At 42.4% G+C, this 14,630-nt stretch overlaps 1 protein-coding gene across 2 annotated transcripts in view; it reads left to right on the top strand.

Moving 5' to 3' along the window:
* Nucleotides 1–13,767, top strand: part of march5 (membrane associated ring-CH-type finger 5) — a 28,619-nt gene extending 14,852 nt beyond the window's left edge. Inside the window, exons 3-6 of one of the 2 annotated variants that reach the window (XM_022743777.1) lie at nucleotides 6,343–6,473; nucleotides 9,000–9,183; nucleotides 9,590–9,756; nucleotides 11,657–13,767. In XM_022743777.1, the coding sequence (XP_022599498.1) occupies nucleotides 6,343–6,473; nucleotides 9,000–9,183; nucleotides 9,590–9,756; nucleotides 11,657–11,773 (599 nt within the window). In that variant the 3' untranslated portion in view covers nucleotides 11,774–13,767. Of the gene's footprint in view, nucleotides 1–6,342; nucleotides 6,474–8,999; nucleotides 9,184–9,562; nucleotides 9,757–11,656 lie in introns of both variants that reach the window. The other variant, XM_022743776.1, reaches the window with a different exon arrangement.
* The last annotated feature ends 863 nt before the right edge of the window (nucleotides 13,768–14,630 follow it).

Below are 14,630 nucleotides of genomic sequence, written 5' to 3'. Positions count from 1 at the left end.
GTGTTTGTGGTTAGTTATTCTTGGCCAGCTCTTATTTTTATAACAGCTGGGTATAAAAAAGAGTTGTAGGCCAGAATTTAACATGTTTAACCTCGAGCTCATCAGCTCCTGATGCCCACTCTGAAGTTTGTGTCCGCTTGTCGCGTGTGTGAATCCTCACGAGGTTTGGCCAACAGCAATAGAGCATTGTGATGGATGGGCCAGTGGTTTATTTTGAAAGGGAACTTCCTCTCTACTGTGGTCCAGTTTACTGATTGATGGCCTCTGGTTATATAAGCAACCAGAGGCTTGTGTTACCTTTTGATTTAGTCGTGTGTAACGTTCTTTGGTTTCCCTTCAGTGTCGATGACAGAGTGTGAGGATGTGGTGGAGGACGCTGTACATCTAACTGGAAGCCAATCAAGAGAAAAGTTAGTTTGCATTTTTAAGTGAGAGAATTGTCTGCTAAGACTTAAAACAGTCTGGGAGTCAGTGGGATATCTATACTTTTGTAAATAATAGTATATTAATTTTATTAATATGGCCTAAATCTGGAAGGAGAGATCTATTCCAGAGAGTTGAGAGAGTGCTACATTTTTATGCTTTTTTTTAAGACGAGAATGGAGGCATTATGTTTTTTGTCTGTCCATATGTACATCAAGTACTATGGTACTTATTTGGCCATAACTCAAGAAATCGTATGCATATTAGACAATATTTGACACACCTTTTTATATCCAAAAGGTCAACTTCACTGTGCCATCATACTGTTCTGCAAATAAACTTAAACCTTTTTTGATTCCTTCACTTATACATTATATGAGTCTCCACAGTCACGATGTAAACTGTAACTTGACTGGTTTGCAGAGGCAGTAAATCTAGGTCCACCTGTTCCCACTTTGTTAATGGATAGAAGAGTGCACTGTCTGGAAATGAAGTAATGAGCTTTAGTGTGTCGATTTAAATGTCTAACCCACTACCTTAGCTGGGTCTGGTTAAGTCCTGTGGCAGGTAACCTACCAATGCTTGGAAAATCATTCTACTTTTATTGAAGAAATAAAACCAAACAAACAACAGATTTCTAAGCAGTGCCCTTATGAGAAAGGGCTTAATTTTCCCCCTAGCAGCTGAAAATCACTGAATGTATCTGGGCAGGAAGAGGACCAGCGGTTTGTTAAATGCACAGAGCCTGTTGAGTGTACCTGAAAGGCTCTCCCACCACAGGGAAAAGTGCCTTTTTCTTAATCCCATTTGCAAGTGTCAGACAGAGGTGGTGAGGGAGCTGCGCAGGGATGCTGGATGTGTCTGGGAGAGCGGACAGGGAGTGAAAGTGGGTCACGGGAGGAGCCGACGGAGCAGCTCATCAAAGGCTGAGAGGAGATGAGTGGAGTGACGCTGCCGCTCTGCTGATGAATCCATAAAATCACAGCTGTCCTCCAGTGTTTCCCTGTGACTTCAACATCACATTTCACACATCATTAGAACTCTGCCCGGTGACGGTGACATCTCTAGACTCTAAACAGGATGTGCCTCAGACGGGAACCTTTCCTGCCGAGCGCTCCATGCAAACACTGCAGTCTGATTTGCTACTTTTGCATCTTTGGCGCCGCATGATGTCAAAATGCATTTGCAAAGTATTTGGGTTTGTTAGTTGGACCTCCACATTGATGGATTTTACCACATCATGATTGTTTTGTGCAGGACTGATTTAAATTTCCATTACTTGCTGTAATTTGACATTTGACATTCATCCTCCAGTAAGCCACAGGGTTCTGAAAACTAAACCAGCATGAAAACATTTGAACCAAACATCTAGAAACACATTATATCACATCTGCATTCAGTTTTTACACAGTAGGCAAATGAGAACAAGAGTTTAATTTGTCTATTTATAGCTGATGAACAATGTCTATTTCTCATAAATACAGGAGAGTAAATTTCTTCATTTCTTAGCTGAGATAGTATTTGTACATCTGAGGAGTTCCAGTCTGTAGCTGCAGGATATGCTGGGCATTAGCACGCTTGTCTAGTACAGCATTGTACGAGACAAGGAGGAGTACAGCATTGTCTGTTTTGCTGCATCATTGCTGCAGTATTCCTTTCCCATTTTTTATTCCAACCGTGCCTTTCTATATTATGGTTATACGGACACGGCGATACCTTGTATTTATTATTTGCATGTTGTTCAGACAGCCAAGTCCTGTACCATCTTTACTTTAAAGCATAGACAAGTGTTTATATTTGGATACAATTTTACTGGCCTGACTTCACTAGCTGTGGTATTTGCAGCAGCTTTAATTAGCCCTCAGAATAATAGCAATTTCACAGCTTGGTGACAACACTGTGATGACAGCTTTCAATTTAGGTGACGGTGGCAAAGCTGTGGACAGGTAGAGACAGGGTGCACTGAGGGGAAGCTGCCACAGCGGTTGCTTTCTTAGGGTTGCTGCTGAGGCCGGCTCATTTCTACAGGTTTGACAGGTATGACTCATGATTTGCTCACTGTGGGACCCCCTGTCTGCCACCAGATCAGATAGGGGGTTGTTCAGGAGCCACAGATCACCTTTTCTATTAACCTAGGTTTTGATTGTTTTCCCTGACTTATGGCGCAGGAGAGAAAGAAGCTTGCAACACTGCAGCCCACAAAGAGCAGGGTAGCTATATGCCATTCTGGCTGTATTCCCACCAGCACCTGCTGCAGAGCCAAAGCCAGCCTATCATGCTAATTTGGCTGGCAATACAACTCCGAGGACGGTGTGTCCTTGCTGCTCCTTCTTCTTTATGGACTCTCTGCCTAGAGAGAGTAAACAAGCCAGCTGGAACAGTGTGCCAGCATGCGTGCCCACTACCGAAGAACTGCAGTTGCACTTTTCCCCTCACTCCTTCACTCCCCCCTCCCTTTTAATTATCTTAATTATGGAATCTGCTGCCAGTGGCTGAAATGAATTGCTCAGCTCTCCGTCCTGCCAGTGGCCATTAAGGGCGACCCAGTTCTCTCCAGCCGCGATGTCGTAATGCTTAGGCAGGGAGAGAGCGGAAGAGATTCCAACGCTGTCATCAAAATATGCCATATTAATGCGCTCAAGCATTGCAAGATCAATGTGGTCGGGAAACACAGGTGCAGTAAAGGGGAGCTCTGGACAGCATCAAAGGACTGGCAGTAGACAAGAGAGAGCCACTGTGTTTATAACTACTTTAGAGATAAAAGTGGGATATTTCCATTGTGAGTTAAGTAGCTTTAAAAGGGCCAAATGCTTCTTGCTTGCTTTGGGTTCCTTCCCCAACAAGTGGACTGGAGCACTGCTGTCTGAAGACAGACCTTTAGCATGAGCAGTGAATGTACTCAGCTGTAGAAGGAGAGCTAACAGTGGCTGAATTGTATACAACTTGTGGCAAGTACTTATGGGTAACAGCCTCCTGGTGGCCCGGCTGTACAAACATCTTGATAAAGTCTGTCTTATGTTCAAACTGTAAAAACCCCAAACCCAAAAATAACCACGGATCCTCAGAATTATTTTAGAAAGCTGCTGCTCTTTTTACACTCCATGTGTAGGTAAATGTTGTAGTCAGACGATGTTACAGTTTGGTCTCACTGCTTTGGTTTCCTCTGCAGGCTTATGAAAATGTATCTGCTGAGGTGTTTGCGTTAACTCTTACCAAGGCTTACCAAGCTTTCTGCGCTACATGGTCGATCTGTTTTTTTTTTTTTTTTTCTTGCCTTGTAGCATAAATGAACAGCATAATATATTTATCAATCCACTGCTGACATGGCCAGAGGGGAAAGTGTTCTTGAACCAAGTCCTGCTTTCACAATGACCAATGACTCAGCACTGTTTTAATGCCACTTCACAGCTTTATTACTCAATGCGACAAGATGTGTCAAAATCACTATTTTAAAAATGTGATTGGAAATGTCACCCCTCTCGAGAGACGAGTGTGTTTGTTAGAAAGCCTGCTGACCTTTGGACCAGTTTTATAAATATGTGAGACTGTTTCTCTGGATAATAATAATAATATCCTCACATTCATATATAAATATCAACAATATTTGAACTTATGAACAGCTGATGCTACCGACTCCAGAATTCAAACTTAGCCCAGTTCTGATGTAAGAGACTGAGGTTTATGCATCACTAAATTAAAACAGGTTTCACAAGACAAAAGGCTTCTTACATAGAGATTAGTTGTTACTAAATATTTACACTTGCATTTTTCCTTTTTATACCTATAATGGGAAGACTAACTGGCTGTTGATAAAACTATCTGTCTGGAAATATTAAAATGTCAACCAGAGACAGAGTTTTTAACCGACCTACTGATCTCGTTAGCATAATTAGCTAGCTTGCTGCAACAAATAAAATCTGACAGATCTGACAGTCACCATTCCAGCAGACAAAATCAACCATTTTTGCTAGAAATAAGTTTTACCTTTGTCTGAAACCAAGGACGAATTGTTGAAAAGATTACTAGGAATTTAGAGATGTAGACCTGCCACTGTTATTACTGTTAACTGCACAAATGTGAGAATGGAAAATTGACTGAGAATATAAACTGTAACTAAGGGGCGCAGCGCTTCGTGATTGGTCAGTCACAGAAATCTCTCGTGAAATACCCAAAACTGTTCGTACTTTGGCAGAACATGTTGTGTATATGTAGGACAACACTGATTATAGCAAGAAGGTGTTTGAGAAAATAGGTTTTCAGGGCCTGTAAACCCAGACTGCTGTGTGCTGTGGATCTCATCTTGCAGCTACAGAGTTCCACTGCAACACATCCAGGCCCAGTGCTGTGTTCTGTGCTTGGTCCCCTTGGTAGCATCCCCACCCAGCTCTCCTCCCACTCACAGGCTAGTTATTAATAGGATGTGGATGGGTCTGTCTGAGTGAGGAAATCAGGTTGCCTTCCTGTAAATATTGCATGATTTCCCCCGAGTCAGCCAGGAATGCTGGAGCGGGGTCCTTTTTTGGGGTCCTGCCCCTGATGTCAGGAAGGGAAGTAAAGACTTCAGATTAATCCTTATTACATGCTTGTCAAGATCAGCCCGGTTATTTTTAATCGAGGTGGAATCCGCCTGAGAGCCTCCTCCCTCTCTGTCAACACAACACAAGGTGTGCACCATACCTCACATGCTTCAGTCTTTGGTTAAAGCCTTGAAGAAGAAACTGTACTTTCACTTGACTGCATTGTTGTAATTTTTCTTGTTGGACTGGAAGAATGCCTGATCACATGTTGTCTATTTAGTGTGAGTTTCCTTGTGTCATCAGTTCTCTTACTGTTGTTATAATACAGGTCATTCACCCTGAAGACAGGCTGTGGTTGTTCTTGTGTCACATGACCTGTCAGCCTGACTTTTGCATAAAGAATAGGTCACCTAAAGAATGATGACTAGTGCCTTTCTTTTTGTAGATTGATGATATGTGTTGAGTTTAGATGTGTTCATGTTTCTTGTTCAGGTGGTTGTTTAAGCAGCAGGAGTCTCATGACCCCTGCTGTACAAACACTCACTGTTCATTAGCTGATTGTCTAGTCTGTGTATTTCCCACAGTACCTTACACTTGACTTCAGTGTCTGCAGTCTTCTAGAAAGTATTTGCTCTGATGCACAAAACGGTGTGTTTATGCATGTGAATAGCATCTTAGGCGTGGTGAGACATTCACTGACACAAATGTATTTGACTATTTGCCAGTGACACAATGTTCCTGTGTCACTTTAATTTTTATCTTTTGCGCACCATTGTTCACCAGGATTATATTTTTATAAACTGTTATATTTTCAGAAGTATAAGTAGTATATACTTTATATCCAGTGTGTCATTTCTGATTTTATTAGAAATGGGCACTACTGTAAAATACTTATTCTGGCATCAATGCTGAGTAAATGACAGCCTTATCAGAGCGGAAAACGATTTGTCGACCAAATAACCAGCAACTATTTTGGTAATTATTTGATGTTATGTTGTTTATCATTTTCTTCTTACATAATTATCATTTTTAAAGCAAAAATTCCAAAAATTCACTAGTTATGGTTTCTCAATTGTGAACAAGTCTTTATCTATGATAGTAAATTGAATCTCTTTGGGATTTGACTGTTGAACAAAACAAGGTATTTTCAATTAATGATGAATAACGATGAATAATGATGAATAATGATGAATAATGATGAATAATGATTCATTGGAAAAATAATCAGCAGATTAATCAATAATGAAAATAACATTTGCAGCCCTGTATTTTATACCCCAAGTCATTTTCAGGAAAGGGCCCACAGGTTGTGAATGTAACTGTCTACCTAACAGTGGTAAGAATAACTTTGAAATAAAAGTTGCACGTTTGACTTTAATACCTGATTGTTGGCCTCCATCAGGTCCCGTGGTCTACGTGCTGGACCTGGCCGACCGGCTCATCTCTAAGGCCGGACCCTTTGCAGCTGCTGGCATCATGGTGGGCTCCATCTACTGGACTGCTGTCACCTACGGAGCTGTCACTGTCATGCAGGTTGGACCAGTGATCCCTCCTGAGGGGTTTTGGTTTATAATAGGCCTGTTCAGTCTGGTCAGTGTTGTGACTTTGACTGTACCTGTGAGCTGGCAAATTAAATCAAACTCAAAATCTACTCAAAAGTAGTTTTGCAACTCATGTCTGTATTTCAAGTCACAGATGCCTTTTTGTGCTCCTCTGTTTCTCCTTTCTGTCCAAGGATTGCATTTCTGGCACACTAGTTTTTCGCAACAGCGCCACCTAGCAAATTTAGTTAGGCGTAGCATTAGAGTTGTTCTATGTGCCGATCACCCACTCGCCCAGGATGCTGTCCTTCATGTTGTATGTGATAAGATCCTCAGACAGAACTCTGAAATACTAAAATGTGACTTCGCCAAACTCCTCGACTCTGTCATGGTCCACAGTAAACACACGGTAAAGTGACGAAGATTGAGCAAGGGGGTCAAAGTAAAATCCTACAATCACATTCCCTGTACCTCAGTCCCTGTTCTGGTCCAATTATACTGACAACTGTGCTCTTAAGTGCGATGTTCCTGTCGCTGTTAATGCCACATACTGTGTAAATCCTGAAGCTATACATTCTAACAAAAATGATCTGGTCATTGATTTTCATAATGTGCTTCCTTGGTGAAAGATACCATTGCACCTGTCACAACCAGGTCTGTATCAGCCGCCAAATCACCACCCCAGATAAACGATGCAGGACTGCAGGAGAGCTGAGCGCAGATGGAAAAAGACTTAAATGTTTAATTTCTGATTGAAGTCAAAAGCTCTTTCATGTGCAGAAAATAAAGGATGCAAGAACAGCTTACTTCTCAGAATTAATTACTACTAATAAACACAGTCCCTGAGCTGTGTGTAGCACAATCAGTCAGCCTGTACAGCCTGTACAGCCTGCTCCCGCCGCTGTCTCTGCCACTTCAGCTGAGGATTGTGAAAAGTATTTATCATTTTTTTTGTCAACAAGATCAACAGCATCAGATCCAACATTGTGTCCCAGTTCATCTCTTTTGGTCTTTCTAGTGCTGCTCCAAATGTACTAATCCAATTTGCTGCCATTATCATGCGCAACCTCATTAACACAATTTCTCATCTGCACCTGTCCTCCTGCCACCTTGATATTTACCCTCCATATTCTATCATAGGCCGGCTATCCTCACTGTTGTAAACCTGTCCCTCACCTCCGGCTGTGACCCCCATCATTTTAAGACGGCATGTGTCCAGATGTTTTTCAAACAACCCAGCCTCTGTCCATCCATTCCGAACAATTTTAGACTTGAAATTACCTTTCAGTTCTTGTATTATATTGTATTGTTATATTGTAAGTATTGGGAAAAAAATGTTGTGGAGCAGCTGCTTCAAGTTGTTGAAGAGAACAATATTTCAGATAAATCTCAATCTGGCTTTGCCAAAGCCACAGTACTGAAACTGAGTTGTGAAGAGTCACAAGTGACATCCTCATGCTGGCTGAATTTTAATTGATGCAAGTGCTGCCTTTGATGCTGTTGGTCATAACATCCTCATTAATCGACTAAGTAGTTGCGTTGCGTTGGGAAAGCCTTAAACTGGTTTGAATCATATTTGTCAAATAGATGCGTCTCCTCATCCACTCCGCTGTTACATGGTGTGCCTCAGGGCTCAATCCTCAGTCCCATTCTTTTCTCTATGTGTATGCTTCCTTTGGACCAGATAATCAGTTTATATTTGGTTGTATATTTTGTCCTTGTTACTAGGACAACACTCAGCTGTATGTAAAAGAAAATCCTAGACACTGTTCACACCTGTTTAGCTGCTATAAAGGACTGGATGGCACCAGTGTGTGGGTGTACTTGACCCCTACATCAACTGAGAAACATTGCAAAAATCAGACCATTATTATCTACTTGTGATTTGATTTTTTCCCTTTGATGACTTCTCTAAGCCCCTTTTCTCTTGCCGTACTCAAACTGCCCTAGCTCGTCTTCAGCTTTTTCACAATGCAGCAGCTCAGATCTTGAGAACTGAAGATCATCCTTATTTTAGCCTCGCTGCTTTGGCTGCCAGTGAAGTTCAGGATCGACTCTTAGATTCTTTTAATCACTTAAAAGGAACTACATGGATTAGCTGCTGCCTCCTGCCTACATTTCCTAGTTACTAAACCCTTAACACCACTGAGCGGCCACTGAGGTCATCCAACCAAAACCTGTTGGCTGCACCGCGTGCCAAACAGAAAACCAAAGGAGACTGCTCTTTTGCTGTCCTGGCTAGCATCCACACTTCAGAACAATCTCCACCCTCACATTAGATCAGCTGAGCCTGTTGACTGTTTCAGAAAACATCTAAATACACACTTCTTTAAGTTCAAGGCTTGTCCTGCATGGGGACTGGTTGCTGTGTGCTTCTGTCTTCGTATGTGTGTTGTGTTTGTATGCACTTAGTATTTATGTTTTTAATTCTGTACTGATACTGATACTGTATAAATAAAGTTTTACTCACCCCTTCTCGGCGGTAGTTTTCCATTCAGATTGTGCTCTCTGCTGTCAGGTGGTGGGCCATAAGGAGGGCCTGGATGTCATGGAGCGGGCCGACCCTCTGTTCCTGCTCATTGGCCTGCCCACCATCCCGGTCATGCTGATCCTCGGCAAGATGATCCGCTGGGAGGACTACGTCCTGCGTCTGTGGAGGAAGTATTCTAACAAACTGCAGATCCTCAACAGCATCTTCCCAGGTCAGCACACACACACACACACACACACACACACACAGAAACACACACACACACACACTCGTATCGTGTTTACAACCAGAAACCACAAAAATGTTTTTCTTCTTTTTAACCTTTATTTGAAAAATGTGTCAGTCTGTTTTCTGTTGTGATTATGCTTTTGATTTGAATGTCAGCCATTTAGAATTTGGACTTAATTCAGAACTTGCTCCCAATGTGAAATCAATATGAGCAGAAGCTGTAACTGTACTCAGCAGGGGCGTGTAACTGCAACCGAAACACAACCACCACTCAACCGCAAGTCTCCTAACATTTTTAGAGGAGCGTCTTTATCATAATATCATGGAGCGAGCCACTTGAGAAGCAGTGGTTGTTTCAGCAGCTCTGCTGCTGTTTTCTGTCTCTAAAGGGATTGGCTGTCCAGTTCCTCGGATCCCCGCAGAGGCCAGCCCCCTGGCAGACCATGTGTCGGCTACACGGATCCTGTGTGGCGCCCTAGTCTTCCCCACCATCGCCACCATTGTGGGGAAGCTCATGTTCAGCAGTGTCAACTCCAACCTGCAGAGGACCATCCTGGTGGGTTCAGCAGCACACAACTGTAGAATGACTGAATGATGAATCACTCACCTGTCACACAGTACTGGACCATGATATGATTGTTGTTACTGTAAATTCGAGCTTCTGACCATTGGCAGCCCAAAACAAAGTCAGAATCATTTTCCTTGTAACAGAATCAAGTGTGCTAAGTTCTGCTGTTTGAAGGGAACACAGCCACACTGTCAGTGAATAAATGATTCCTCTGTGATAACTGCAACATATGAACCATTCATGTGGCCCCACCTCCTCACCCACCTAGTGCTGAGGACAGAGAGGTAACCGGAGTGGCTCATGTGATCCAGGCTGCACTGACACCACTGAACACTCTGTCCTCACGCACTGAGCTCTGTGAGTGACGGACAGGCTGCTGCTGACTGAAAGCTCTGGCATGATGAAGTTTCACGTGTGCAGGAAGGAGGACGCACTGATGACTCTGCTTAGATTAGGTTCTAAAGTTCTCGACCAGGGCTTCATTCAAAATTAAGACATGAGTGTCATCACTAAGTTTTGACATCAACACACAGATGTAGGATGATTTGTGAGTTTTTGCATTTTTTTTCAAATTTACAACACATCAACAGTTTTTAATGATCTTGTTACTTCTGGATGATACCTCTGTTCAAGAACAGGTTTCAGGTACTCCTGGGTAAACTACACATTAGTTGGTTTTTGAAGTGAAAAGAAGTAAAGACAACCCCTGCAGCTATCTGACATTAAAATGAACCTTTCTTCAAATATTAATACAGTTGCTTTTTATGCCTCTGCGCCGCCCACAGCCAGAGGCGTTCTGTTTTCACGTTGTCTGTCGACTGTGCGTCCCATTCTCGTGAACGCAGTAGTTCAGTAACGCCTTGACATTACTTCTTCCCATTTGGCACACACATTCACAAGGACTCAAGGATGAACTGATTAGATTTTGGTGCTCAAAGGTTGAGGTCGCGATTACCTCACGAAACATGGTTTTGGCATGTTGAATGTGGTGTCTGAAGACCACCCCGAGGAAATCTGTTTAGATTTGGCACAAACATTCACTTAGACTCAGCAATGAACTGATCCAATTTTGGTGGTCAAAGTTCAAGGTCACAGTAACCTCACGCACCTGTGAACGCGGTATATCAGGAATGCCCCAAGGGAATTTCATCACTTCTGGCTCATTGTGACCTCACAAAACACGTTTTTGCAACGTGCAATTTATCTCAAATGTCTAACGGGATAAAAAGTCATGACATTTTATATTCAAAAGGTCAAAGGTCAACTTCACTGTGATATAATGTCACACTTCTGGCAATTATTCAATGCTGTAACTCAGGAGGAAGAGACTTTCACTATATTTCCTGCTACTTTGCTGGTTGGTGCAGACATACAACTGTGAGGCGGTGATTCTAGTTTTACATTTACAGCACATAAACAGTTTTTAATGATCTTGTTACCTCTAGATGACATTTCACATTTACTCAGGTTCTGTTCAAAAACAATATACAACATTACAACTAATATATTTAGTTGGTTTTTGAAGTGAAAGTAAAAACACCCCCTGCAGCAAATTAACTTTTTGACACATATTAATACTGTCACCTTTTTATTTCATAACTAAAATTAAATTAATTAAATTGGGGCATGTGCAAAAGTTTAGGCACATGATCATCTGCTAACAAGTACAATGAAGTATTATAAAAGTTTTCAAATAGTCCCCGTTCACAGCTGGACAGGAAACAACCAGGAAGATCTCCTCTGTCTATTGATGGGATGTGAGGTGCTGTCATTCGTATGACAGTCGGCGTGGAAATGAAAGGATCTTTCTGAAGCGGAGTGGAGGAAAAGGCTTTGATGTGTCTTTAAACTCAACTTTTTCTTTTTTTTTTTTCTCTCTCCCCCACAGGGAGGTATCGCATTCGTGGCCATCAAGGGAGCGTTTAAGGTGTATTTCAAACAGCAGCAGTACCTGAGGCAAGCCCACCGTAAGATCCTCAACTTCCCCGAGCAGGAGGAAGCCTGAGGAGGAGGCGCAGTCCAGAGGGAGGACCGCTCCACGAACCACACACGCATACACACACACACCCATCCGCTGAAGGGGTGAGGGTGGGGAGGAGGAGATGAACATGTCAAGTCAGACCCCTGAGCAGGAAGTGCTGGTGAAACAGACTAGGATCAGTGTCACCCTCATTTACCTACTCCTCACCCCTCTCACCCCTCCTCCCTTCTGGAGCTGACATTCAATGCAAGGATCCCCATCACCGCCACCTCGCATCGTTTTTAATCTTCTGACGCTTTCATTCGGTGAAGACTGGAAAAGACTTGTGGACACAGACTGGAGCACGTTTGCAGTTACACATACACACATTAACACACACCTCTCTTTCCCAAGAACTTGCGCAGGGTGGATGTGTCTCACCGATCACATAACTAATACTTGCTGTAAACTTAACTGTATTTTAAAGGAAAAAAAATGCGGGGCATGTGTAATTATAAAGTTTTATAAATATTAATAAATGATTGTTTTATAATGTTTATTTTGCAGATTTGAGAAGTCCCCTCTGCCAATGTTAGGGGCTTTATATTGAATGAGGAACAATGTTTAGTGTATGGAATGTATTAATGATAAAATAATAAAATGCGTTTAAGAGTTGTGAGTCATGATGCAGTAAATTAACTACGGCCAGGAGGAAAACGTGACTGTTGAGGTTGAATCTTAATACTTCACTATGAAACCCTAACACTGACCACAGATCAGAAGTTTAAGTAGGTGTGTGTTTTAGACCCTGCATTTTGATTTTGTTTTTTTTTTCACATGCCTTGGCGGTGTTCATGTCTGTAGCTTTATCTCCATTTTACAAGAAGCTCTTATGTGGTGTGTTTTAACGCTCATCGCCCAACACAGCACTTCAGGTTAGTCTGAGCTCCTGAAGCCTGTTGCCATGAGACCGTCTCCACCGGTCGTGTGGATGTTGTAGTCCTTTCAGAGCTTGTTGCACTGACTGGATTTGGGACTGAGACACAGTTTTTAAAGCTTCGGGTGACTCGCACACGATGTTGGATGGAGCACTTTTCATTGGGGTGAAAGTACTCAAACTCCTCCGCTTGGACTCGTTCTATGTGGCTTTTATTTAAAATACAATTCCTTTCTTTTTTTTTTTTCTCCTTTCCCCAACATGTGATGGGACTGCTGTGTTGCCTGAGTGTGAAGTGCAGCTCAGGTCAGACTGTGGTTGGTTGCAGACACGAGTGAAACTTGGACAGTGGAAATTTGAAATGAGTCATTGGAGCAGCTGACACTTTGGCAGGACTCCTGTGGAAATTAAAGGGTCAGTTCACCCAAATGACAAGCCATATTTTCTCACTTAATACAAGTGGTGCAGATAGTTTGTGTTTTTGATTTCTGCTTCCACACTGACACTACAGATAAATGTCATTGAAAATGTGCCCTTTCATTTTTTACAATCTAATTTGGGATAATTTCTTCAGTAGACAATGAAAACTTTTCTCTTACTATAATATTTAAATGCTATTACTACATCAGAAGAGATTAACTGGGGGAGAAAAAGCTTGATAAATAAAGCTCTGGATCTTCATTAAAGGCAGGAGAGAGGGGGCTTATTATCTCTGAACTGACTCTTTAATGTTGCTTTACATGATACGAAAGAGGTTGTAAATCATTGGGAGCATAATGTGACTATCAGTGTCATTCATTTCATGTGGCAAATCGTGGTGTGTTTTGCTGTTTTCTGCCCCTCAGGTGAGAAACATGAGAACCTATGGTATGTGACGCAACGCCGAACACTTGGAATATTGAACCTGCACATGTAAAACTGTGCCTGCTTTACAGATGTCCTCCCACCATCTGCAAACCACAGCTTCCCCAGCACATTCACCGTTCAGTCTCCGCTCTGCCAGAAGAGACGTCTCAAGCGTGAACTGTGTTGTACAGAAGTTGCTTCTGACTTAAAGAGTTAAAATGGTACCAGTTCTGTGAATAAAGGTATTTTTCCACAACGTTGACGTGCATGTGTCGAGACTGTAGTGAAGGAAAACAAACACCTGATTCCATTCAATTGTTTATTAATTAGAAACACACAGGAGACAATGAAAAAACTCAAAAACATCAGCACTCTTATCATCAGCCCATGAACCCAACCAGCCAATCGCAGTCCCGTGTTGCCAGAGACATCCAGAAATTAAAAAAGCTTCTGATTTTCTAAATGTAAACCGATCACTAGGTACTTCACAAGGTAAACAGTGCATGGCCCATCCAAGCCTGATATGTGATGCTGCCAGTTTCTTCCGAACACTGCATGGAAACGGCTTCGTCACTGCCGCAGACGCCGTCGAGCTACTGCCTGTGGGAGTGAGAGACGACCTAAGGCAAGCTGCTGCTCCTGCTGCTGGTTGTCTTTGGGTTTTAACCACAAGGGAATAGTGCCTTTTAACGCAGTAGCAGTTTACGATGACACAGGGTCTCATTTGAAAATTTAAAAAGATTGAAGTTGTTTTGATGTGACGTAGTAAAATGCTGGAAAACATTGAAGAAGCTTTAGATACAGCACAGTCCTACAGGTCCTGCCTTACAACTCTCCAACCTGAAGTCACGCTTTAAATCTTCGCAGCATCGAGTGAGTGAGCGATGAACTAGACCTGAGCGCAGGTGTGGTGGAGGAGAGACGGGGAAAAAATAAATCCTAACTCTTTTTTTTTGGCTGTTTGAACAGAGTGGTTGGCAGCTCTACCAGCAGTGTTTTTTTTTTTTGTTTTTTTTTTTTTTTAAGTTAGCACCTGAGAGCAGGTCACGCTTGCACGGCACTGACATCACTATTCACGCAGAACAGACACAGTCCTCTCCGCGGTTTAGGCCGGAGCCT

This window comes from Seriola dumerili, unplaced genomic scaffold, assembly GCF_002260705.1.
Source record: "Seriola dumerili isolate Sdu_G_001 unplaced genomic scaffold, Sdu_1.0 BDQW01000073.1, whole genome shotgun sequence".
In the NCBI taxonomy this organism is placed as follows: domain Eukaryota; kingdom Metazoa; phylum Chordata; class Actinopteri; order Carangiformes; family Carangidae; genus Seriola; species Seriola dumerili.
Note: the sequence above shows the minus strand (reverse complement) of the source record. Positions and strands in the feature narration are given on the sequence as shown.